Here is a 24368-nt window from a genome sequence, read left to right on the forward strand (position 1 = left end):
AGATTTTCAATGATGTTCAGATCAGGGGACTGTGAGGTTCATTGTAAAACCTCCAGTTTGCGCCTGTTGAGGTTGTCTATTGTGGGATTTTATGTGTGTGTAGGATCATTATCCATTTGTAGAAGCCATCTTCTTTTTCGACTTCAGCTTTTTTACAGTTATGTTTGCATCAAGAATTTGTTGAAATTTCATTGAATCCATACTCCCCTCTACTCTAAAATTCTGTTCCCTTTTTTTTTTCCACACATGCCTTTGATCATTCTGACCAAAGAGTTCTATTTTAACCTCATCGGTCCACAGAACTTGTTTCCAAAATGCGTCAGGCTTGTTTAGATGTTCTTTTGCATACTTCTGATGCTGAATTTTATGGTGAGGATGACGGAGAGACTTTCTTCTGATGACTCTTCCATGAAGGCCATATTTGTGCATGTGTCTCTGAACAGTAGAATAATGTACCACAACTCCAGAGTTTGCTTTTGCAGTCAAACGGGGTTTCTGATTTGCCTCTTTAGCATTCCTACGAGCAGCTCTCAGTGAAATTTTGCGCGGTCTTCAAAATCTTATCTTGACCTCCACTGTTCCTGTTAATTGCCATTTCTTAATTCCTCATGTGCAGGCATTGCAGGACCTTTAGGGTATCCATGGTTACGGCCACTGATATAGTGACAGCTAATTGTTAGTGGTCTTAACCATGGATGCCTAGCAACTAGGTAGCTAATGTCACTATATCAGTGGACATAACCATGAATACCTAAGGTCCTGCAATGCCTGCACATGAGGTAAGCAACCTAGTGATTTAGAAAAACTATACTACATTTCTAATTGGAGATATTTTCTAATATTATTATTTCTTTATCGCCTTATTGGGGGACACAGAATACCATGGGTTTATGCTGCTGCTGCTAGGAGGCTGACACTATGCAAAAACAGAAAATTAGCTCCTCCCCGGCAGTATACACCCACCGACAGGCACCAAGCACCTCAGTTTGTGCTTAGTGTCTGTAGGAGGCGGACCGGGATCTCCCCAGATCCGCAGTTATTAATCCAATTTTTCCTTTCAGGGTTTAGTTTGAACTTTTTAATCCTTTCTTCTTTTATCTTTTAGGTTTTTTCCGTTGGGAAACAGGGTATACTTATCACCCTGATTTCCTATATCATGCGGCTGAGCGAGCAGTGTGGTGTCATCCACATCGCAACTCTCAGTACCGCAGGCAGGACTTTTCCCTATCACCTTCCGGTGATAAGGGTTGTGGACAGGTGGTCCTTGCCGAATCCCCCTCCTCACCCCTCTCTCCGGACAGGGCTGAGAGGAAGACGGCAATCGCAGGTGGTTCAAGCCGTCTTCTGCAGGATGCGGGTACAGAGGACTCCTTCCCCTCCCTGCCGTTTCCCCTTGGGCCCCTGTGGTCATCCTCTTCAGGGACGTCAGGTAAGTGCCTGTACGTTCCCTCCGGCCCCCGCATAAGCTCCAGTGCATGGGAGAAGTTGGACATTGGGATTACAGGTCCACAGTTTTTGAATCTCCCGCCCTTTCTGCCTGCCGCGCGCTCACACAATGGAATGCGGACACTATCCCTTCCCCTCTTCTAGTCAGGGAGACTCTGCGGATCCCTTCACTCACCGCAGCAGCGTCGCAAGCAGGGGACCGCTGTCATATTGCTTCCTGAGCGCGGTATGTCGGGGTAGGCATGGGGTTGCGGTGCCGGCGCGGGCGCCGTCACTTTCACTTTCACTTTCCCCTCAGCGAGGGGAATTTCTCTGCTCCCTCCTCCCTTCCTGAGCGCGCTCTTTCAGCGCGCCCTTTCTAGCCCATCACAGGGCTTCTTTCTCTTTGAGATGCCAGCCTCCCCTCTCTGTCATGCCCTCTCCGTCGCTGGTAGCCAATCACGGCGCAGCCGCTAAGCTCCGCCCCCATCTTCCAGCACAAGGATTTCCTGGTTTTTCACTCCTTCCTGCGCTGTTTGGGGGACACTTCAGCGTTTCTTCTGCTGCTCACAGAATCTCGGTAGGCTCGGCTCTGGGACAGGGATTAGCTCTCCTCGGCAGTTATTCCCTAATTTCTGCGGCCATTCAGTGCAGTTCACTTATGCCCAACCCTTCAGGGGATCTCTGCTTCAGGCCCACCGCTACCTATTACGCCTGTGCGCGCTGTAAAAAGAAGTGGGCATTGGGTCAGTCGTCCCCATTCTGCCCCCCCTGCAGTCCTTCCAATATGTCAGCATCTCAGGAACGCACAGAGTCCCGGGCGGAGGGCGCTCTTCCCTCCATTCTCCCCCCGGAGTGGGCCGTTACAATGTCACAGTCTGTTTCTGACTTGACAAAAGTATCACAGTCGCTGGTCCAGGTCTTAGAACGATTACCTCAGCTATCCTCAGCCACCTCTGCCCCGACCACCTCTCGGGGTGAGTCGTCCACACCTGACCGCGACCTTCAGAGAGACAGACAGGGAAGGACTTCTAGGAAGCGGGCTCTGTCCACTTCGTCTTCGAGCTCGCAGGGCCCTTCCGCTCCCAGGCCTCCTTCTCCTTCTTCGGATGACAGCCTTCAGTCAGGCGATGATTCTCATTCGGGAGCTAGCTCAGAGGGGAACAGCGTTTCTAAAACGCGGGACATGGTCAATAGTCTTATTGCAGCTATCTTCCAAACACTAAAACTTAAACAGGATGAGGCTCCAGCTCAGGAAAGCTCTGTTCTCCTTAGACGAGCCAGACCTCCGTCCCGATCCTTTCCCAATCACAACGATTTCGATACTACCTTATCCAAACACTGGGAGCGCCCTGAGCAACGTTTCTCAGGCCGCGAGTATTTGGACGTTCTGTACCCCTTTGACGCAGAACTGCTCTCACAGTGGTCCAAGGCTCCAGAGGTAGATCCTCCAGTATCCCGGATAGCCTCTAAAACAGTGCTCTCTCTGCCAGACGGGGCATCGCTCAAAGATCCTACTGACAGGCAGATTGAATCTCTGGCTAAGTCTATCTTTGAGGCATCTGGCGCCTCTCTCTGCCCTATTTTCACATCCGCCTGGGTGGCGAAGGTCATTTCCGCTTGGGCAAAAATTCTTCGCAGAGGCATCTTAGCGTCAGCTCCTCAAGACGAATTGGCAGATCTTGCAGATCAGATTAACCAGGCGGGAAAATACCTTTTGGCCGCCTCCTTAGACGCGGCCGGCTGCGTAGCAAGGGCTAGCAGCAACATAGTAGCTGTACGCCGAGTCCTTTGGCTAAAGTCATGGAATGCGGACACTACTTCGAAAAAGTCGCTTACCAATCTGCCATTCCATGGCTCTAGGCTCTTTGGAGCAAAGCTGGATCAGATAATTTCCGATGCCACTGGAGGTAAAAGTACTTCGCTTCCCCAGTCTCGACCAAAACGTCCCTTCAACAGAAGGGGGTTTCGACCATTCAGGCCCTTTCGTCCCTTCTCTGCCACGGAGAGAGCCACTCAACAGGATCGGCCGCCTGCCACCAGGGAGCGGGATCAGAGGAAACCTTCCTACAAACCCGCTCCTCGCTGGAGATCTAGAGGACAATATTCCAGATCTGCAGGAGCCAATTCCGGCAGATTTTCATCTAAGTGACGGGTCACCCCCCACCTGGAATTTCTTCCAGGGTGGGCGGCAGACTTTCCTTTTTCGCGGATGCTTGGCTGTCCGTTGTAGACGACGCTTGGGTCAGAGAACTCGTCGCATCCGGTTACAAAATCGAATTTGCTTCACTCCCGAACAGACGTTTTTTCCGGTCTCGGCCTCCGCGACAGCGGGCCCAGGTTCCGGGTTTTCTGCAGGCCATTTCCTCCCTTCTTTCCGCCGGAGTCATTGTTCCCGTTCCCTCAGACGAACGGTTTTCCGGGTTCTACTCCAATCTCTTTGTAGTCCCGAAGAAAGACGGCTCTCTTCGTCCTATTCTGGACCTCAAATTGCTCAATCGCCACGTGAAGATTCTTCATTTCAGGATGGAGTCTCTTCGGTCGGTGATTGCTTCCATGGAGCCCGGGGAATTTCTCTGCTCGGTGGACATTCGGGATGCCTATCTGCACATTCCAATATGTGTGCAACATCAGAAGTATCTTCGATTTGCGTTTCAGGGAGACCATTTTCAGTTCACAGCTCTTCCTTTCGGCCTGGCTTCAGCGCCCCGGGTTTTCACGAAGGTGATGGCGACCGTCATGGCCATCCTTTGCTCCAGAGGGATCCTCATCATCCCTTATCTGGACGATCTTTTGATCAAGGGTTCGTCTCGCCAGGACTGTCTCCGGAGCCTTCAGATAACCCTGGACACTCTCAGCCGCCTAGGTTGGCTGGTCAACAAGGAGAAGTCCATTCTGATCCCCACCCAGCGTCTGACCTTTCTGGGTATGGAATTCGACACGGAGCTAGCCCGTGTTTTTCTTCCAAAGGAAAAATTTACAACTCTGTCCAAGGGCATCAGAACTCTCAAGAGGCCTGCTCCCATTCCCATTCGGTTCTGCATGAAGGTCCTGGGGAAGATGGTGGCCTCCATGGAAGCAGTGCCCTTTGCGCAGTTTCACCTTCGCCCCCTCCAGCTGTCTCTGCTTTCAGCCTGGGACAAGACCACGATGTCCTTGGACCGTCCTATTCGGCTTCCTCTCAGAGTGAGGCAGTCTCTCACTTGGTGGCTACGGCCAGCGTCAGTTCTCCAAGGGAGGTCCTTTCTTCCGCCTCAGTGGCAAATCATCACCACCGATGCGAGCCTCCTAGGATGGGGAGCCGTGTTCCATCAGAAAGAGGCCCAAGGCCGCTGGAAGCCACAGGAGTCTCTCCTTCCAATCAATCTTTTGGAGATCAGGGCAATTTTCCTGGCCGTTCTTCACTGGCAGCCCCTCCTCTCCGGCAAGCCGGTCCGTATTCAGTCGGACAACGCCACGGCCGTGGTGTACATAAACCATCAGGGGGGCACGCGCAGCAAACAAGTAATGTCAGAAGTGGCCAAGATATTACGCTGGGCAGAACGTTACGTTCCGACAATCTCCGCCGTCCATATTCCAGGGGTGGAAAATTGGGCAGCCGACTTTCTGAGTCGCCAGGGCCTAGCGTCCGGCGAATGGTCCCTGCACCCCGCGGTTTTCTCTCAGATATGCGACCGTTGGGGCACCCCGGATGTCGATCTCATGGCATCTCGGATGAACCACAAGGTGCCGCAGTTCGTAGCCAGGTCCAGGGACCCTCTAGCCGTCGCATGCGACGCACTGGTGACTCCGTGGTCCCAGTTTCAACTTCTGTATCTGTTCCCGCCTCTGGCATTGATCCCTCGGGTGGTCAAAAAGATAAAATCGGAAGGCGTACCAGTGATTCTAGTCGCTCCAGATTGGCCAAGACGGCCTTGGTACGCGGAACTGGTCAACATGCTCGCGGACGTTCCCTGGAGGCTTCCGGACCGTCCAGACCTTCTCTCGCAAGGCCCCCTTTACCACGAGAATTCTCAGTCTCTTGAGTTTGACGGCATGGCCGTTGAGACCGCAATTCTGAAGGAATCAGGTCTGTCCAGTCAGGTTATTCAAACTATGATCAGAGCCAGGAAACCAGCCTCTTCCCGCATTTACTATAGGTCCTGGAAGGCTTTTTTCCGTTGGTGCGATGATAAAAAAGTCTTCCCAATGTCTTTTTCTATCCCGTCTATCCTGGGGTTTCTTCAGGCTGGGTTAGATGCGGGTCTGTCCCTCAGTACGCTCAAGGGCCAGGTTTCCGCTCTCTCTATCCTCTTCCAAAGAGAGCTAGCTTCTCTACCACAGGTCAAGACCTTTCTACAAGGGGTTTCCCACGTGGCTCCCCCTCATCATTCGCCAATAGACCCGTGGGATCTCAACCTCGTTCTTAGCGCGCTCCAGAAGGCGCCATTCGAGCCTCTCCAGGACATTCCTTTGTCCCTTCTCTCTTGGAAGGTCACCTTTTTGATCGCCATTTCATCCATCAGAAGAGTTTCTGAATTGGCGGCCTTGTCATGTCGTTCCCCTTACCTCATTCTCCATCAGGACAAAGCCGTCCTCAGGCCCGTTCCTTCTTTTCTTCCAAAGGTGGTTTCCGCTTTCCATATCAATGAGGATATCGTCCTTCCTTCTTTTTGTCCGGCTCCATCTCATCCTCTTGAGAAGTCTCTCCACAAACTGGACGTAGTTAGTGCCCTGCGTGTCTATCTTGCCAGGACCTCTTCCTTTCGTCTGTCCGATTCCTTGCTGATCATCTCTGAAGGTCGCCAGAAGGGCCTTCCGGCTTCCAAATCCACGATCGCTCGCTGGATTCGTTCTACCATTCTGGAAGCGTATCGTCTTCAGGAAAAGAGGCCCCCTCCGGGAGTAAGAGCTCATTCCACCCGGGCTGTGGCGGCTTCGTGGGCTGCTCGTCACCAGGCCTCGGCCATGCAAATTTGCAAGGCTGCAACATGGTCATCTTTGCACATCTTCACGAGGTTCTACAGGGTTCATACCCAGGCTTCGTCTGATGCTGTGGTTGGTAGGAAGGTTCTGCAGGCGGCGGTGGCTCACCGGTCGACCTGAGCCTTTCGGTTACTTTCGTTCCTTTTTGCTGTTCCCACCCTTGGGACTGCTTTGGGACGTCCCATGGTATTCTGTGTCCCCCAATAAGGCGATAAAGAAAGATGGATTTTTGGTTCTTACCGTAAAATCTCTTTCTTGGAGCCTTCATTGGGGGACACAGCACCCTCCCTGTTTAAGTTGTACCGTGTTGGGTCTTAGAGTCCCTTGTTGGGTTGGTACATATGTTTCGAGTTTTTCTCGTTGCTTCTCCTACTGCTTTTTCACCAACTGAGGTGCTTGGTGCCTGTCGGTGGGTGTATACTGCCGGGGAGGAGCTAATTTTCTGTTTTTGCATAGTGTCAGCCTCCTAGCAGCAGCAGCATACACCCATGGTATTCTGTGTCCCCCAATGAAGGCTCCAAGAAAGAGATTTTACGGTAAGAACCAAAATTCCATCTTTTTACACATACTAAATATTGGGGTAGGATATTGGAGATGGGAATACCCCTTTAAAGTGTAACTGTTTCAGGAGATCTTGCAGCAGAATGTCTGTGTCTGACTCTATCTCCCCGCCTCCACCTCCTTGCTAATAGAATTTTATATGCACCAATTGTCATCTACTATCTCAATAATGTGACATTTTTTTTATTCAATGGAGATAGATTTTGCCCATGAATTAAAAATGTTGAGAATGAAAGATCAGTCCAGGAGGAGAAAGAAGCAGATTGCTCTTATAAGATATATTACAGAGTTTCTTATTTTCAGGTTTACTATTGATTTCTGAAGCAAAAACAACAATTAATTTTTAAGCTTTTTTTTTTTTTTTGCAAAAGATAGATTCGAATAAGTGGCCTATTTTGTCTGGAAAGAAAGCATTGGACATGTTGTAATATATGCACTTACACACCTTGGCTGCTCCTGAGGAGGCTATTAATGGTTGTTTGAAGAATGTTCTTCTACACTGAATGCACTTAGGCACTGAAATCATCAAGATCCAGTGCTGGCAGCTCCCTTCGCAATTGCTGACCAATGATGCCCATATGTGCTCATTGGGAGACATGTTCAGAGTCGCTGCAAGACATAGCAGCATATGTATGCCACGCAGGCTGCTCATCTTGCGGCCTGGGATTGTCGTGTTAAAAAACTGCTTATGGGACACATTCAAAGTTCTTCAATAAGGCATGATGTTGCCCATGTGGTCTCCAAACCAATCTCTGGGAATCAATGCGTCCAAGACAACAGAGGAACTCATTGCTGAAGAGAATAGACCTCCATTGCTGTCTTGCTCTGCACCATTATAGCCTTTGAGAGTGGTGGTTTAAGGTCAATAGAACACCTGTAGCTGGTGTGGCTCATAATCCGATGTCATGTAAAGGTTTTTTGATGGTTTGTGTAGTCACTGATGTCTTAGGCTTGGTATGTGATATCTAGTTTCACTTACATTAGAGCATGGATCATTATGCGTCATTCTTCTAATCTGATGACACTTTGTGGGCAACACCAGAAGAAGCCTTCACTAGGGAAAGTCACACTGGTTCTACTTCTGGAATTATGGTGTGGGATGGCATAATGTTGGTTAGTCAGACTTTTCTTCTTTCCAGCTACACTAAGAGCTTGGCGTTACATTGATTTGGTCATGGAATCTGGGATATGGCCATTTTATCCAAAGTGTCTCATGAGCGGTTTATCAACACAACAAAGTCAAGCATGTTGCCCGTGCTATACTGAGAAGCCTGAATGCCCAAAATGTGCTACCATGTCTTTGGACCTGTCTCCCATCGATCACATTTTTACATCATTGGTCAACAATTCTAAAGGAAGCTGCCAGCAGTGGATCTTGATGATTTATCCAAGTGCGTTCAGGGTGGCAGAACATTCCTCAGACAACCATTAATAACCTTGTTGATAGCAGCTAAGGCTGTAAGTGCCTGTATTGCTGCATGTGATGCTCATACTTGTTACTGAATAAATTGAGCTGTTTTGAAAATGTTATTTCCATTTTGTCATCATTTGCATATTGGTTACATGTCTATCCATCATGTGATTTCCATAATTCTACAACTTTTCCTTCTTGGTAGTGCAATTTTAATGTTAAGGTGGGTAGTGGCTTCTCTATTTATTTTACTTTAAGGTAAGAAAACCCCTTTAGACAACAAATCTAGGGTGCAAAACACCAAGGGGTTAAGAAGACATTGATTGTTTTCAATAACCAGTACGGTCTGAAAGTGCTACTTGTAATACAAAAAATATATATTTTTAGAGGGTGTATACTTGTACAGGGCACTTTGCATATATAAATGTATATATTTGTTCTGGCAGGAAAATCCATGGAATACCTTCGCTGCTTGTACTTCCGCATGAAGAATGAGGTTTTTCGTGGATCACGACCTTATGAGTCTGGACCTCTTGAGGAGTTTTTAAAAAGGGAATTTGGCGAGGAAACCAAAATGACAGATGTGAGGCACCCCAAGTGAGTTGAATCTAAATAAAATGTTTAATTTTTACTGATCTTTTAACTCTAATAATTATACTAGTTTGCTGTTTGTGTTTTTGTGTACTGTAGTCATTTTTTTGCCCTTGCCCAGTTCTTAGTTTTAGTTTTCTTTAATGTTCTAGGTTTATGTATTTTACTGTCTTGACCCCAATGTTTCTTTTCTGTTAATGCCATCAACATAAGGCTTTAAAGAGCACCTTTTGGTGGGGCTTGGTTATGCAGCTGAGCTGAGCGGCTGCACTGAAGCAAAGCTCCAGATATCCTGTAAAGAATACAGCCTGAATTGATGGAATATAAGTTTCCCTCCCTGGCTGGAATTTGGAAGGTGTTGAGAGGAATCTGCTGGGCTCCGTGTGGCAGCGGTGAAGAAGGCAGGAAGACCCGGTGCCCCTGAGGACCTTAAGCAAGCTGCACGCTGACGAGAAAGTGGCGGCCATCGTAAAGCCGAATTCTAGTGCTGCGAGGTGAGTGGTGCCTAGAGGAGAAGGTGACCAAGAACATCCTTAATGTGCTCTTGAGTGCCCAGTTGCCCCGGCTCAGCGGCAGTTTCGGTTCTCCTGTCTTCTGTGCAGAAGGGAGTCCAGCCAGAGGTTGGAATTTCGGACTGTTCCTCCACGAACATTTGCAGTAACATCCTTCCCCGGAAATCTTGGGAGGAACAGTTAGCCTTGGAAGCAGAAGTTTTGAATCTAGTTCAGAAACAAGTTTTCATGGCAGTACCAGTGAAAGAGAGAAGAAAAAGGATTCTGTCCCCCCAACACTTGATAAACAAGCCAGATGGCACTTTCAGAACCATCATCAATTTGAACAATCTGAACAAATTCCTGATATATTGGCCTTTCAAAATGGAGTCAATAAAGTCGGCTATAAAACTTCTGTTTACAGATTGTTATATGAGTGTGCTGAACCTGAAAGATGCATACTACCATGTTCCAATCCATCCAAGAGACCATTAATGCCTCCTAAGAGTGGCCTTATTTATAAACAAAAAGATCAGACATTTTCAGTTCGGGTGCTTGCCCTTTGGTCTATCCATGGCCCCTAGAATATTTCCAGAAATTGTAGTGGAAATGACAGCTCATCTTCGGAAGCAAAATTCTCTGATTCCGTTCCTGGACGATTTCCTGATTGTTATTAGATCTGTAGAACACTGCAACTTACAGCTAGCAATGGTCAGAGCCATCTTGGAGGAATTGAGTTGGCTCCTCAACCCAAAAAAAAATCAAAGCTAATTCCATTAAAAAAAATCAGTCTTTTTTTTTTAGGTCTTTCCTAAGATTCAGTGAGTCAAACTTGTTTCCTACCAGAAGACAAAATGCACAAAGTGGCAACCTTGGTATCACTGGTAGCACACAATCCTACCATGACACTCAAAGGTAAAGTCCTTGTTTGGGGCCTTGCCTCATGTATTCCAGCAGTACCGTGGGCCCAATAACATACCAGAAAATTGCTGCAGGAGACACTCATAGGCGAAGGATAACTCAGAAAGAGTTTGGAAGGAACACTATAATGGGTATATCACATTACGGATATCATAACTACAGATGCAAGCACAAGTGGATAGGGAGCACATCTTAGAGACTGCGTAGTCAAGGGTGCTTAGTCAGAACACGAGCAAAGGAGTTCATCCAAAATGAAAGAACGTCTGGCAGTAAAACATTCAATGGAGAAATTTCTCGTATTTCTACAAAGCCGTTATGTTCGCATCCTGTCTGACAATCGAACAACGGTGACTTACATCAACAATTGGGGGGACAAGATCTTGCTTCTTGATGGCGGCAACTGAGGACATTTTTTCCAGGTGGCAGAAAAGCACCTCTTGTCATTAACAGCTTTGCACATAAATGGAAAAGAGAACAATTGGGCAGACTTCCTAAGCCCAAATCAGCTAAGACAAGGAGAATGGGCCCTGAATCTGACAGTCTTTCAGTAAATAGTAGGCCTATGGGGCCTTCCTAGTATAGACTTTTTCACAAAGAGGTGGAACAGGAAAGTAAAAAAATTATGCTCGCTAAATCCCAGGATAAGACCACATGCTGTAGATGCCTTCCAGATTGCATGGAACTTCGATCTAGCCTATTCCTTTCCCCCACTGATGACGATCCCAGAAGTGCTAAGGAAGATCAGGGAAAACCAGGCAAGGGTTATCCTTGTAACCCCATTCTGCCCAAGAGATCTTGGTTTTCAGAGATAAGGATGATGTTGATCTCCAATCCATGGATTTTACTAGAGATTCCGGATCAATTCATCCAAAGTCCCCAGTCTGGCACTCACAATCAGCGGGCCTTCATTTGACAGCGTGGAGCTTGAAAAATCACTGTTAATCCAGAGAGGTTGTCCTCAGAGTTTAGTATCTACATAAGAGCAGGAAATCAATAACAACAAAAATATATGGAACGACATGGAAAAAGTGCCGGCCTAGTTCAGGGGAAAGTCTGGGTGAGGAAATTCTGATTAAATCTATCCTAAAGTTTCTCCAGAAAGGATTAGAGCTTGGGCTATCCTCTAGCACTCTAAAGTCCTTAAGGGTGTTGTATAACTGACTTGGCAGACTAACAGCCTGTAGAGTCAGTGATATCCAGGCCTTGTCAGTTAATCTCCCGCTTTACACAGATTTTGCAAGGTAGGCTGGATCTGGTCTTAGAATAATCCTAGCCATGAAATTTCACAGGAGTTAGGAGATTATTCTTCCCTCCTTTTGTACTAATCCTGGGAAAAAATTCGACACACAGGATGTTAGGAGGTCTTTAATAAATTACATGTCAGTAACAAAACCGGGGAGGAAGAGCCAGTAATTGTGTTTCCAAGGCAGTAGGAGACGCCTTAAAGTCTCTAGGAGTACCCTAGCTAGATGGATTAGGAAAGCCATTAGGTTAGCTTCTTCTCTAGTGATGTATGAGTTCCAGAGTGTATATAAGCTCATTCTACTGTGCTTTTCATGACCTCTTTGGCAGAGAAGGCTGAGATGTCTAAAGACCAGATATGTAAGGCGGGCAGTATGGTCCTCTCCTTCAACCTTCTATAAGCACTATAGTCTTGATATGACCTCCTGTGCTGATCCTTTGGGAGAAGGGTTCTACAAGCAGTGTTCTCTCCCTAAGGTGGACTTCGTTTCTCTGTAAATCTCTTGTGTGTTGTCAAGGGTGAATGAAAGACCTAATTACTTATCTATAATGGGATTTTCCACAGCACCCATATATTTCCCCTCCGTCACTGATATTGGTGTGCACTAATAAAAATATAGGTGTATAGTCTAGATGGTGTTTTAGTTATTGTCTGGTAACAATATGCACATGTAATTGTCTTGGAGGTCCTCTTGTGCTCTGTAACCCAACTGATGTGGGGGAGAGGTTCCACCCTCTTTTTCAGTAAGGTTCCTGTCCTTGATGGATGGAACCCCTCTTTCGTGTGGTGCTGTCATGTGTTCTGGAAAATCTAATTTATGGTAAGTAATTTAGTCTTTATTTTCCTGTTTATATTTTTCCAGGGTAATGGTAACCGGTACACTGTCAGATCGGCACCCTGCAGAACTGCATCTGTTTCGAAACTATGATCCACCTAATACAGGACGACAACCAACATTCAAGAGGCTTGCTTCGTTCCGTCCGGTTACAGGACCAGAAGGTAAATTATGTGCAACCATGAACAGGGTGTTTGATCTAAAAATTATGCTATCAGTGTCTGTGGAAATACTATTAATAATCTACAATGGTCCTTTCCCACTGAGCAGCACAAATAATACAAGCCTAAACGTAGCCACCACACTCAGGGATTAAAATATTTGAGTAAAGACTGACAGTTCAAGCTGTGCTCTGAAAGTTTGCTTTGCTTAAAGAAAATTGTGTACGACCCTAATAATTAGCTAGTTTGTTACTCTAGATGTATTTTGCATAATTATATTTGCTTACCACTTGTAGGTGAAGAGGTTGAAAGTTTAGAGTTGTCGTGGGAAGGTATGAGTAGTGTCTGACAGCTATTATTACTGTTTTCCATCACTCTAGGTGCTGAATTAATTTAGAATTACTTGTAGAGTGCGCACAGTAGTTTTAGGTCACTGAGAAGCTCCATTGTATTATAACTGTCATTTAATACAATTTTTTCTGTCTTTATTGAGATTCCAGTACATTGGGCAAATTTCCTGATGGCTTGTCTCTATGATCTACGTTCTTGCTTTTACTTTTCCCCCCTTCTTTTTCTTATTTTACTGTTTTGTTTTTTTTTTTTGTGTCTTGAACACAGAGCAGTTGGTGTGGCGTGCTGCCCGTTCCAGTGGTGCTGCTCCGTCCTATTTCCGTCCTATAGGCCGTTTCCTAGATGGTGGGCTGCTATCAAATAATCCCACTTTAGATGCCATGAGTGAAGTACATGAATACAACACCTGCATGAAACGCCAGGTATGGACATTTTTTTTTTACTTCAGAGGTAGTGGGAAATGTATTAAAAACTGATATGCAGAACATTAGGCAACATATATATTTTACTTATATAGCACCATTATCACTGTCCCTATTGGGATTCATAATCTATGTTCCTTATCAGTATGTATTTGGATTGTTGGAGGAAACCGGAGAACCTGGGCGAAACGCACACAGACATGGAAAGAGCATACAAACTCCTTGCAGATGTTGTTCTTGGTGGGATTTGAACCCAGGAGCCAGTCCTGCAAAGCAACAGTGCTAACAACTGTGCTGCACAGGTATACGTGGTATCAGAACCCAAAGTTTTCCGAGGTCCCACCAAGGCCAAAATATACTTTTTTTTTTTTTTTTCTTTTTTTCTTTTGAGGATTGTGTATTGAGGTCATTGGACGCAAAGTATCAGTTTGTCACTGTCTCCCAGTCCCAGACTGGCCATCTTCACAAGTAAGGCAGATTAATGATGGGCTACATTAGCTGAAGACACAGTGACCTGCCTACTGTTGCCTCCAATTCTCCTGGTGGCTTCTATTCCAAACAGCTTGCACACAACATCCTGCTTTGTTGATTGACGCTGGTCATCAGGACGCTCTGTGGGGGCAAAGCTTGAGTTCCTCCAGTCTCTCAGCCTGATCTCTCATAGTGTGTGCAACCTCTGCTTAGCTTTAGGGAATACAGAGAATCTGCTCCTTGGCTGTGTGTCTAGAGACATATTTCAGCATTTATCCAGTGTGTGGGAATGGGGGCGGGGGGGCTACATATAAACATTGTGAGAAGGAATTTCTTCTTTTAGTTTTTTGGCATGAGTCTGAGCTTAGTAGCGTTGGGGGCAGATTATTGTAGTTGCAGGATACATCTTGTTGGACTTCACATTGGATGCAGTAATCATGACAATATGATTGACATTTTACTGTCATGTTTAGAAGGTGATTTGTGCTGTGCATACCCTTTACTTGTATGCACTTTCATGATATGTGTGCTGTGTTTTTGTGCCATGTACATTGTGATCATTTCATGTCTGCCATATGTGCATAGTGCTTGTGTACCTGGGGCAATGTGCTTCTGTGCCATGTGCAACTTATGCCCATTGTTTGTGTGACGCAGGATATTTTCCCATGTTCCGTTCATGATTTGTGCTCTGTGCTTGTGACAAGTGCTTGTGCGATCTGTATATTGTGTGTACTGCACTGTGTTTGTGTGCTGTGCATGACGTGTTCTATTCTTGTGTACTGTGCATGACATGCTCTGTGCTTGTGTGCCGTGCATGATGTGCTCTGTGCTTGTGTGCCGTGCATGATGTGCTCTGTGCATTTGTGCCGTGCTCTGTGCTTGTGTTTCATGCTCTGTGCTTGTGTTCTGTGCATGACGTGCTTGTGTGCTGTGCATGACGTGCTCTTTGCTTGTGTGCCATGCTCTGTGCTTGTGTGCTGTGCATGACGTGCTCTGTGCTTGTGTGATGTGTACATAGTGCTTGTGTGTGGATGCTTTGATGTTCTGTGTGCACAATATGTTTTTATTGTGACTTATAGAATGGTAGAGTTGGAAGGGACCTCCTGGGTCATCTGGACCATCCCCCTGCTCATAGTAGGATTCACTAAATCATCCCAGATAGATGTCTGTCCAGCCTCTGCTTGAAGACTTCCATGGAAGGAGAACTCACCACCTCTCATCCTTATTGAAAAAATGACTAAGTATGGAATGAACAAGGCAACTGTTAGGTGGATTCATACCTGGCTTAGTGATCGGACCCAAAGAGTGGTCGTAAATGGCTGCACATCCAGTTGGAAGAATGTCTAAAGTTGGGTACCACAGGGTCCTGAGCCCTGTATTGTTCAACATCTTTATGAATGATTTAGATGAAGGAATTGAGGGTAAACTGATTAAATTTGCTGATGACACAAAGCTAGGAGGGATAGCTAATGCTACAGAAGAGAGAGAGAGAATTCAAAAAGATATAAATAAACTGGGGCAGTGGGCAACAACTAACAGAATGGTTTTTAACAGGGAAAAATGCAAAAAGCATATACAGAATGGGAGGAATAGTGCTAAGCAACAGCACATGGGGAAAAAGACTTGGGTATACTAATATGTTAGGCGTCGGGTTCCTGCAGCTGCACAGCGGGAATCCAGAGCCTTGCATTCAGCGGTCTCCCATTCTCCACCGACTGCTCAGAAGCCTGCACAGAAATCCCAGCGTCTCAGACGCTCTGCTCAGACCAGCTCTGTGGGTCTCGCTGTTGCTGCCACCTCTGGGCTAGCAATGGCAGCGCAGGCTGCTCAGCAACGAGACTCTCCAGAGGCTAAGTCCTCCAGCTGCTCTACTGGGCATGCTCACGAGACGATCTCCCATTGGAGATTGGGAGTCACATGCCCAGGTCCTTCTCGTGATCTGATTGGTCCATCTCAGGGATCTGGAAGCTTCCGGAAGGTCCCGGCTATAAAAGGTTTGCATGGCCGATCGGCCATGCGCTAGTTATAGTCTCTAGTTGTCTACTGTGTGAATGATGATGGATGCATGAACCTGTGAATGACTCATTAAGATCCCCTCCCTCTGATATTACGAGTGTGTACAGGGACTTAAGCTTAGAGTCAGCGCCAGCCAGTAGCAAGCCACAGCAGCATCATCAACAGTGCTAGCGTCCGACAGTGCACCTGCTACCGGGCATTGTCGATTGGCGGCAGTGTCTGTTGCCGCGCTGCAGTCTGCAGCTCCCCTTGGCGTCCGCAGTAGCGACGCCGCACGCACGGTAGGTCTAGACGGACGCTGACCCTCTGCCAAGGGTTCAGCTCCTGTGACCAGATACCGTGTGTGCACTTCTCTGAGACCTGTGGCGTTAACAGGCTCAGCCTTTTGTGTTTAACATAGGCGTCTCTGTGAATTAACAGAGATCGCTCAGCGCACCCGGGTGACGTTCAACCCGCGTGCGTCATACCGCCATATGGTATGTCCGCCATTATCTAGCAGCAGTGTTTACACCTTCTGCAAGGTGGACCCCGGGCGGCAAACGCACTTTACGTTATTTTATATTTAGTGCGTTCCGCCGTCCCTAACACTAATAGATCATAAACTGAACATGAGTCAGCAGGGTGATGCAGCAGCAAAAAAGGCAAATACAATTCTGGGATATATTAACAGAAGCATACAGTCTAGATCACGTGAAGTCATTATTGCCCTCTACTCCTCTTTGGTCAGACCTCATCTGGAATACTGTGTCCAGTTTTGGGCATGACATTTAAAAAAAGACCTCAACAAACTGGAGCAAGTTCAGAGAAGAGCAACCAGAATGGTGACCGGTCTGCAAAATGTCTTATGAGGAACAGTTACAGGATTTGTGAATGTTTAGCTTGCAAAAAAGACTGAGAGGAGACTTAATAGCTGTCTACAAATAGGGCTGTCACATTGTAGAAGGATCATCTTTATTCTCATTTGCACAAGGAAAGACTAGAAGCAATGGGATGAAACTGAATGGGAGGAGACACAGATTAGATATTAGAAAACACTTTTTGACAGTTAGGGTGCTCATTGAGTTGCTTAAAGGGGTTGTCCGCTACTTGAACAACCACTTCATAAATACTATATCCCCCAGTATAAATAAACAATAAATCCTATCCTCACCTTCTCGCCATTCCTGTGTTAATAGTGTGGATAAATGTTTCAGGGAATTCTGAAACATTTGCCAAAGTAAAGCAAAATGTCCTCTATTGTGCATTACTTAACGCTATCTTTTTTATTTGGAGTGTGGGAGTATATGATGGGGGGCTGGTGGGATTTGTGTCCTACGGCTCCTTTTAGTCCCAGTCCGGCCCTGCTGTTTTCTATAATTTTTTCACATGTTCCTGAGACTCTGATGATTTGTAAGACTTTTTAGATGAATCTAATGACAGGTTCCCTTTTAAAGGATTATCCTCATGATATAAAATCTGTAAAATTGCAAAATGCTTGTGAAAGCAAGCTACTTTATAATTTACCTGTTAATAGGAACGGAGAGGATTTTTAATAACAGGTGTTTCTTATTCTGTTGTGTACTTCCTATTGCTAAGGATACCAGCTACCACTGGTTTCCACTGGTTAGCTACATGTGCTTGTAAGCTGGCTGGTTTGCCGGATCTGGCCTACCTTCAGTGCTGCTGCGCTACTCTAATGATGCAGAGGGAAAGCTGACTCCACTCATATTACCACAACATGACGATCAATAATACCACATACAAGGAACAAATACCACCACACCATGACCAGACCACATATTACCATCACATTGTGACCAAATAATAGCACATATAAGGAACAAATACTGCCACACAATGGCCGGACAACATATTACCGCCACATAGTGACTGAATATTAAAATGCTGATCATTAATAAAAAAACACAATACTAATATCACCATAAGTGCCATTATACACAGGAGATCTGTACTTAGTATGCAGTGTCTCTGTACAGGTAATACAGTGATCTCCGGTGACATTATACAGAGGAGCTCTGTATATAGTGTAAAGGTAATACAGTGATCACTGGTGACATTGTACACTGGACCGCTGTACGCTGTATATAGTATACAGTGTATAGTGTCAGTGTATAGGTAACACACTGACTAACCAGTGACGTCTCTAGGTGAAGTCCTTCATCTTCACTTTTCACCTTCATCCAGCACAGACCGCCGTCACTTCTTCCAGCCAGGGCTCCTCTCTGCAGGAAATAACATAGTTATCTAGAGCACCGCTTGCAGAACACATTACTTATTTTTTTCTCAAATTCTAAACTACTACACTAGATGAAGAAAAAAAGGAGACAGTGTCGCTCTGCACAGTAACAGGACCGCCTCCCCCATTTAAAACAATATCCTCAAAAAATAACATAAATACATCACTGCAGTAATAATATCCTCCATCCTGGCCCCTGTGTGTCTCATTCCTGGCTCCAACCATATGTTCTCCCATCCTGCCTCCATGTGATCTCCCCATCCTCCCTCATATGATCTCCCTGTCCTGCTCCATCTGTCCCATGATCCTGCCCGATCTGTCCATGATCCTGCCCCATCTACCCATGATCCTGCCCCATCTGTCCCATGATCCTGCCCAATATGCCCTATGATCCTGCCCCATCTGTCTCCATTGTATCCATCCTGCCCCATAATTCTGCACCATCTGTCTCCATCCTGCGCCATGATCCTGCCTCATCTGTCTCCATTCTGTTTCCTGTCTCCATTCTGCCCCCTGTTTCTATTCTGCCAATTGTCTACATTGAGCCCCCCGTTTCTCCCATCCTGCCCCTGTGTCTCCCATCCTGCCCCTGTGTCTCCCATCCTGCCCCTGTGTCTCCCATCCTGCCCCTGTGTCTCCCATCCTGCCCCTGTGTCTCCCATCCTGCCCCTGTGTCTCCCATCCTGCCCCTGTGTCTCCCATCCTGCCCCTGTGTCTCCCATCCTGCCCCCGTGTCTCCCATCCTGCCCCCGTGTCTCCCATCCTGCCCCGTGTCTCCCATCCTGCCCCCGTGTCTCCCATCCTGCCCCCGTGTCTCCCATCCTGCCCCCGTGTCTCCCATCCTGCCCCCGTGTCTCCCATCCTGCCCCCGTGTCTCCCATCCTGCCCCCGTGTCTCCCATCCTGCCCCCGTGTCTCCCATCCTGCCCCCGTGTCTCCCATCCTGCCCTCGTGTCTCCCATCCTGCCCTCGTGTCTCCCATCCTGCCCTCGTGTCTCCCATCCTGCCCTCGTGTCTCCCATCCTGCCCTCGTGTCTCCCATCCTGCCCTCGTGTCTCCCATCCTGCCCTCGTGTCTCCCATCCTGCCCTCGTTTCTCCAATCTTGCTCTCGTGTCTCCAATCTTGCCCCCGTGTCTCCATTCTGCCCCAGGAAGGATGGAGGTCCATGTGTTTCCATCCTGCTGGTGAAACATATTGGCGCACAAGAGAGAAGATGCTCTGAATTCAGTTAATGGCGTATGCCTCTTAATGGATTTCATGCATTGTACTCCAGCGAGCTCTTAATTAAGACTGGTGTGTGCAAGCCAACACTTAATGGGGTTGACCACTACTTTTTATTGATGGTCTATCCTCAGGATAGCTGTTACTTGCTCTGGACAGAAGATCTTGGATGCTGCCGGAACGCAGCAGATCGGTCATTTCTGTAGTGACCGCGGCAGGCTATTGAAGATCCACCCCACTATTAAAAGGAATAGAGGGTGGATCTTTAGTACTTGACTGCGTACACTATAATTTTTATGGAGTTGCTTTGTTCCGGTAGCATCTGAAAACTGCCTACTGCCACAGTCACTGGTAACAGCTGATAGGTGAGCATGCCAGGTGTAACTAATCTACCAAAAGAAAATAATAGACTGAAATAAAAAAATGTAACAACAAAGTTTATTGAGATTAAATGTGCAATGTGCATGGGATGAGCATGTATGTGTATGGGGGTCTGGATGAATTGTGGTCAGAATGAGTGTTTGCCATCAGCTGTCTTTTATGTGTGTGGCCGCTTAATTTCCCACTAGAGACTGTGAGATAAGTGATACGTGGTAGCACATTTATCTGTTTATTAAATACTTGATAACATAAATGTTAGATCAGTTAAAAAAAAAAAAAAAATATATATATATTTTACAGTGGCTTCCATGTACTGTACTTAATAAAGTTTTACAAGTCTTGCAACTTTCTAATATCGTTTCGGTTTGTTCCTTTCATTGTTACTTAGTCAGGGAAACTAAACATAAACTTGTTTTTTGAAGGTTTTATAGAAGTCTCCATAACTTTTAATCACACAGTGAGTAACCTTATTAACATACAATTCCTTTAATAATATATTATGTTTTCATCTGTTCTATCCAGGGGAAAGGCGAGCAAGTAAAGAAGTTAGGTGTGGTGGTATCACTAGGTACTGGGAAACCTCCACAAATACAAGTGAGCTCTGTTGATGTGTTTAGGCCATCTAACCCATGGGAGGTGATGAAGACTGTGGTTGGAGCAAGAGAACTGGGCAAGATGGTTATAGACTGTGTATGTATAGCTCATCCAGAGCAAGGACTATCCAGTTGTTCTATGTATTCAGCTTGCATACACACATTTACTCTAGTTGTGTCTTTCCAGTGCACAGATTCAGATGGACCAGCTGTAAATAGGGCCCAGGCGTGGTGTGAGATGATAGACGTTCCATACTTCAGGTGATCATGTTGTTGATTTTATACCCCAAACTAATGGCACGTGTGTTACGGCACTTTGACCACTTAATGGCATATGACGCACAGTTACGTCATATGTCGGGTCCCCAACTTTGATGTGGGCTTGCAAGCCGAGCCTGACTCTTTCCCGGAAAAGGATGGATGTGATGTTCAGCCTTCATCTGCCTTTTACAGCTGTAGGTGGAGCATGGCTGGGGAACCATGTTGCTGAGTAATTTTACAGTGTATTGAACATTATTCCCCCCCCCCCCAAAAAAAAAAAAAAAAAAAAAAAACTGTGGAATTGCTCCTGAGGTAAGCCCTCATAAAGCTACAGTATGTGAATGGAAAAATAAAAGAGTTATGTCTATTGGAAGGAGAGGTAGAAACGAAAAATTGCCATGTCAGGGAGGAGTTAATACTGATTGCAGATTTTTCATTTTAGAGTTGCAGATTTTTCATTTTAGAGATATAAAGGGTTTAAGTTTTTTGCTAATTGTCTGCAAGTGTAGTGTAGAGATAACCTGCACTTTCAGCTCTTTTGCCTATTCCTGCCCCCTGTTTTCGGCCTCCACTCTTTGACTGACAGGTTTCTCTTCCTTCAGTGACCTGCCTCCTCTGACTGGGAATTCACACAAGTGCCATCATTGCTTTGGGCAGTGTATTTGCAATAAGGTCCTGATGACACGATGAGAGCAAGACTATTGATTTGCGTATGCACTGTCCCTTCTGAGCAGGGGAGACAGGTCACTGATGCAAGAATGAGCGGTCAGTCACAGGCAGGAGGCAGACAGTGGGCAGGGAATAGGGAGGAGTGGAAGGAGAGCCGCAAGTGCACTTGCAGCTCATTAACATATAATATAAACGTTGGAATTCTCTAAAATGGAAAAATTTAATTTTACGAATATTGTAAGAATTTAATCAGCATTAAAGGGCCTTTCCACATATGCCATTAGTTAGGGTATACAGTTCTGATCACAAGTTTTCTAAATATGTTAAGTGAATAATCTGAATGGGGAGGTAGGCAGGTTCACACATACACTGGTGGTATCCATACTCCTGTTTATTCCTGAGTGATGACACCAATACAGAACTGCCGCTAGAAGTGTGAATGGAGCAGCGGTGGAGTATGTGTCCCACCCCTTCATTCAGAATTTGTGGCACTACCCTACTCTGGCTCTTCATTGACTTATTATTTGTCACCTATTCATTGGGTAGGTGGCGAATGCTTCTTAGTGGAATATCCCTTTAATGACTGTATTAAAATATGGTGCTATGTACTGTATTTGTCAGGATGAATATGCCTCCCTCTAATCTTCCTGCATGAGACTGACATGTAGTCTAAAACTGTATTGTTTTTTGTTTTTTTTTAATATCCATAATGTAGATTGAGTCCACAGCTCCAAACAGATGTGATGCTAGATGAAATTAGCGATGCAGTGTTGGTGAACATGCTGTGGGACACCCAGATCTACATCTACCAGCAGAAGGAAGAACTACAAAGATTAGCAAGCCTTTTACTGGCACGCTGAAGGCTGAGCTCTATCAGTAAGTTCTGTATATCATCAGTTCTCTGCACAGGGACAGGAAACGTGCTGTTTTATGGGGCTATATTCAGTCTCCTGTAGCCATATATGCTGGTAGACTGTATAATGTATCTGTGTAATGCATAAATTCATTAAGTATTATTCTGCTAGCTGAAATCTTTGTCTTTCAGGTGTAGTCACTGACAAAAGATATAATTTGCTGTGAAACAACTGGAACTTGTATGGACTGACAGCAGCCATTGAAGAAATATCCCTACTCATACAGCCCTTGTCCAGCATTTCTGCCTGTGGATGATATTCACTACGTTTCACCTAGACCCTGATGAATAGTTTCTCTGTAATATAAGGTCTCTGTCACTCACATTTGGACTTCATAGTTTGCAAGTTCTCTATTTCCACAGGATACATGATAACTTGATCATTTCTGGGAAGTGATCACTGGAGCCATCATTGATCCGAAGTTTGGGTCTTTTGTGGCATTTTTCATTGTTTATGGGGCTTCTGGAGACTGTGCTGTACTTGGCCATCTACCCTAATCCTATAGACAAATAAACAGGTTGTCCAGCCTAGGCTGCAAGTCTGCAGTCACTCTATTGCGCACACTGTGAGGATTTTACGCATGCGAGTGATCATAGTCGATGGACTGGGACACAAGAATTGATTCGTAAATCTTGAAATTTGCAGTTTCAGGCCTGTATGGATTTTTAACCACTGGATATAAACATGGATGTTCGCATTCACATTAATATAGCAACGTTGAAAACTGTACAAAATTATATAGATCAACAAAACATATTGTAAATGTGCTTATATTCTTAGTGCACAGTGGCTATTCTGTATTTATGGACAAGTCATTAAAGGGGTATTCCCATCTCTAAGATCCTATCCCAATATGTAGTAGGTATAATAATAATATCAGTAAATACTTCCTATGAGATCTAGTACAGTTCCTCTGATAAGCTATGTTGCTTACCAAAATTGCTTAGGTATCCATGGCTATAACCACTTCTATGTTTCTAACCACTAACGACAAGCTAACTGTCACTGTATGAGTGGTCGTAACCATGGATACCTTATCTACTGCAATGCCTTGCACATGGGATAAGCGACAAAGCAAATCAGAAGAAATATACTGCATTTCTAATTGGAGGTATTTGCTAATATTAAAAAAAGTGAAAAAATACCTGCGCTGGCTGACTATATCGCGAGGCCACCCATACAAATGGATGTAAATGAGTGTACCACTTACTTCATGCAAACTGTAGGGCTGCAGATGGATCCAGCGTGCGCCACGTGTGGAGATGGCTGTACCACGGTGGTGAAAACAGAGACGCAGCACCAAGGAGGCGTCCCTCCTGTGAGTGGTGGCGCAGTAGCGTCTCTGAAGCTGACAGCTTCACCTTGGTGCTGCGTCTCTGTTTTCACCACCGTGGTACAGCCATCTCCACACGTGGCGCACGCTGGATCCATCTGCAGCCCTACAGTTTGCATGACGTAAGTGGTACACTCATTTACGTCCATTTGTATGGGTGGCCTCAGGATATAGTCAGCCAGCGCAGGTATTTTTTCACTTTTTCTATTTGCAATTGGTTTTCCTTTGGGTGTGCACAGACCCAGGACATTTACCAGCAGCGGCTGTATTGCACATATCCACCCCCACTTGCATTAGGAAGCGCCGGTGTATATTTGTCATTTTATTTGCTAATATTATTATTATTATTATTACTACACCTACTACATAGTGGGATAAGGTCTTGGAGATCGGAGTACCCCTTTAAGTCATTCAATCCAGTGTGAACTGAAAATACAAATGGAGTCACCAGGTAAATCTGTGGGTAAATCTCCAGTGATAGAAGTTGCATCAGAAATACTGCGTGTGTATTCATGACCTCTTAAAAACTTTAAAGGGACTGTCCGCAGACACAAGCAAGGTATAGTGCTGAAGTACAGCATTTGATGATTAGTTTCTTTAATGCCCTAATGGCCCAAATCAAAGAGCTCATATGGGCGTGGGTCACCAGTCCTTGCATTCTCCTCTTGCATCAATAGCTCTGTTTTCACCATCTTCCCAATCACCCCTGTAATGGACGGAGTTGTTATCAGGTGAATATGCACTTTAATTGCCTGTTGTTTCTCCTCTGTATGAGCACAGGTAGAGGATTTTCAAAATATTATATAGTATAGCACATTGGTGCTTGGACTGATGCAGCTGTATTACAGCACCATGTCGCGGCCTGAACAAAAGCGAAATGACCCAATATAAAAGGT

General features: G+C 45.7%; 1 protein-coding gene across 6 annotated transcripts in view; it reads left to right on the top strand.

The window, feature by feature from the left end:
* PLA2G6 (phospholipase A2 group VI) overlaps positions 1–22670 on the top strand; it is an 88473-nt gene extending 65803 nt beyond the window's left edge. For 4 of the 6 annotated variants that reach the window (XM_073549516.1, XM_073549515.1, XM_073549518.1 and 1 more), the window contains 8 exons: positions 8809–8959; positions 12471–12607; positions 12901–12936; positions 13223–13377; positions 20225–20392; positions 20483–20556; positions 21941–22101; positions 22271–22670. In XM_073549516.1, coding sequence (XP_073405617.1) covers positions 8809–8959; positions 12471–12607; positions 12901–12936; positions 13223–13377; positions 20225–20392; positions 20483–20556; positions 21941–22085 — 866 coding nt within the window. In that variant the 3' untranslated portion in view covers positions 22086–22101; positions 22271–22670. The remainder of the gene's footprint in view (positions 1–8808; positions 8960–12470; positions 12608–12900; positions 12937–13222; positions 13378–20224; positions 20393–20482; positions 20557–21940; positions 22102–22270) is intronic. The other 2 variants (XM_073549517.1, XM_073549519.1) reach the window with 1 other exon arrangement.
* Positions 22671–24368: the final 1698 nt, after the last annotated feature.

This window comes from Dendrobates tinctorius, unplaced genomic scaffold (genome assembly GCF_039654945.1).
Source record: "Dendrobates tinctorius isolate UK_male_01 unplaced genomic scaffold, ASM3965494v1 ptg000159l, whole genome shotgun sequence".
Lineage (NCBI taxonomy): Eukaryota > Metazoa > Chordata > Amphibia > Anura > Dendrobatidae > Dendrobates > Dendrobates tinctorius.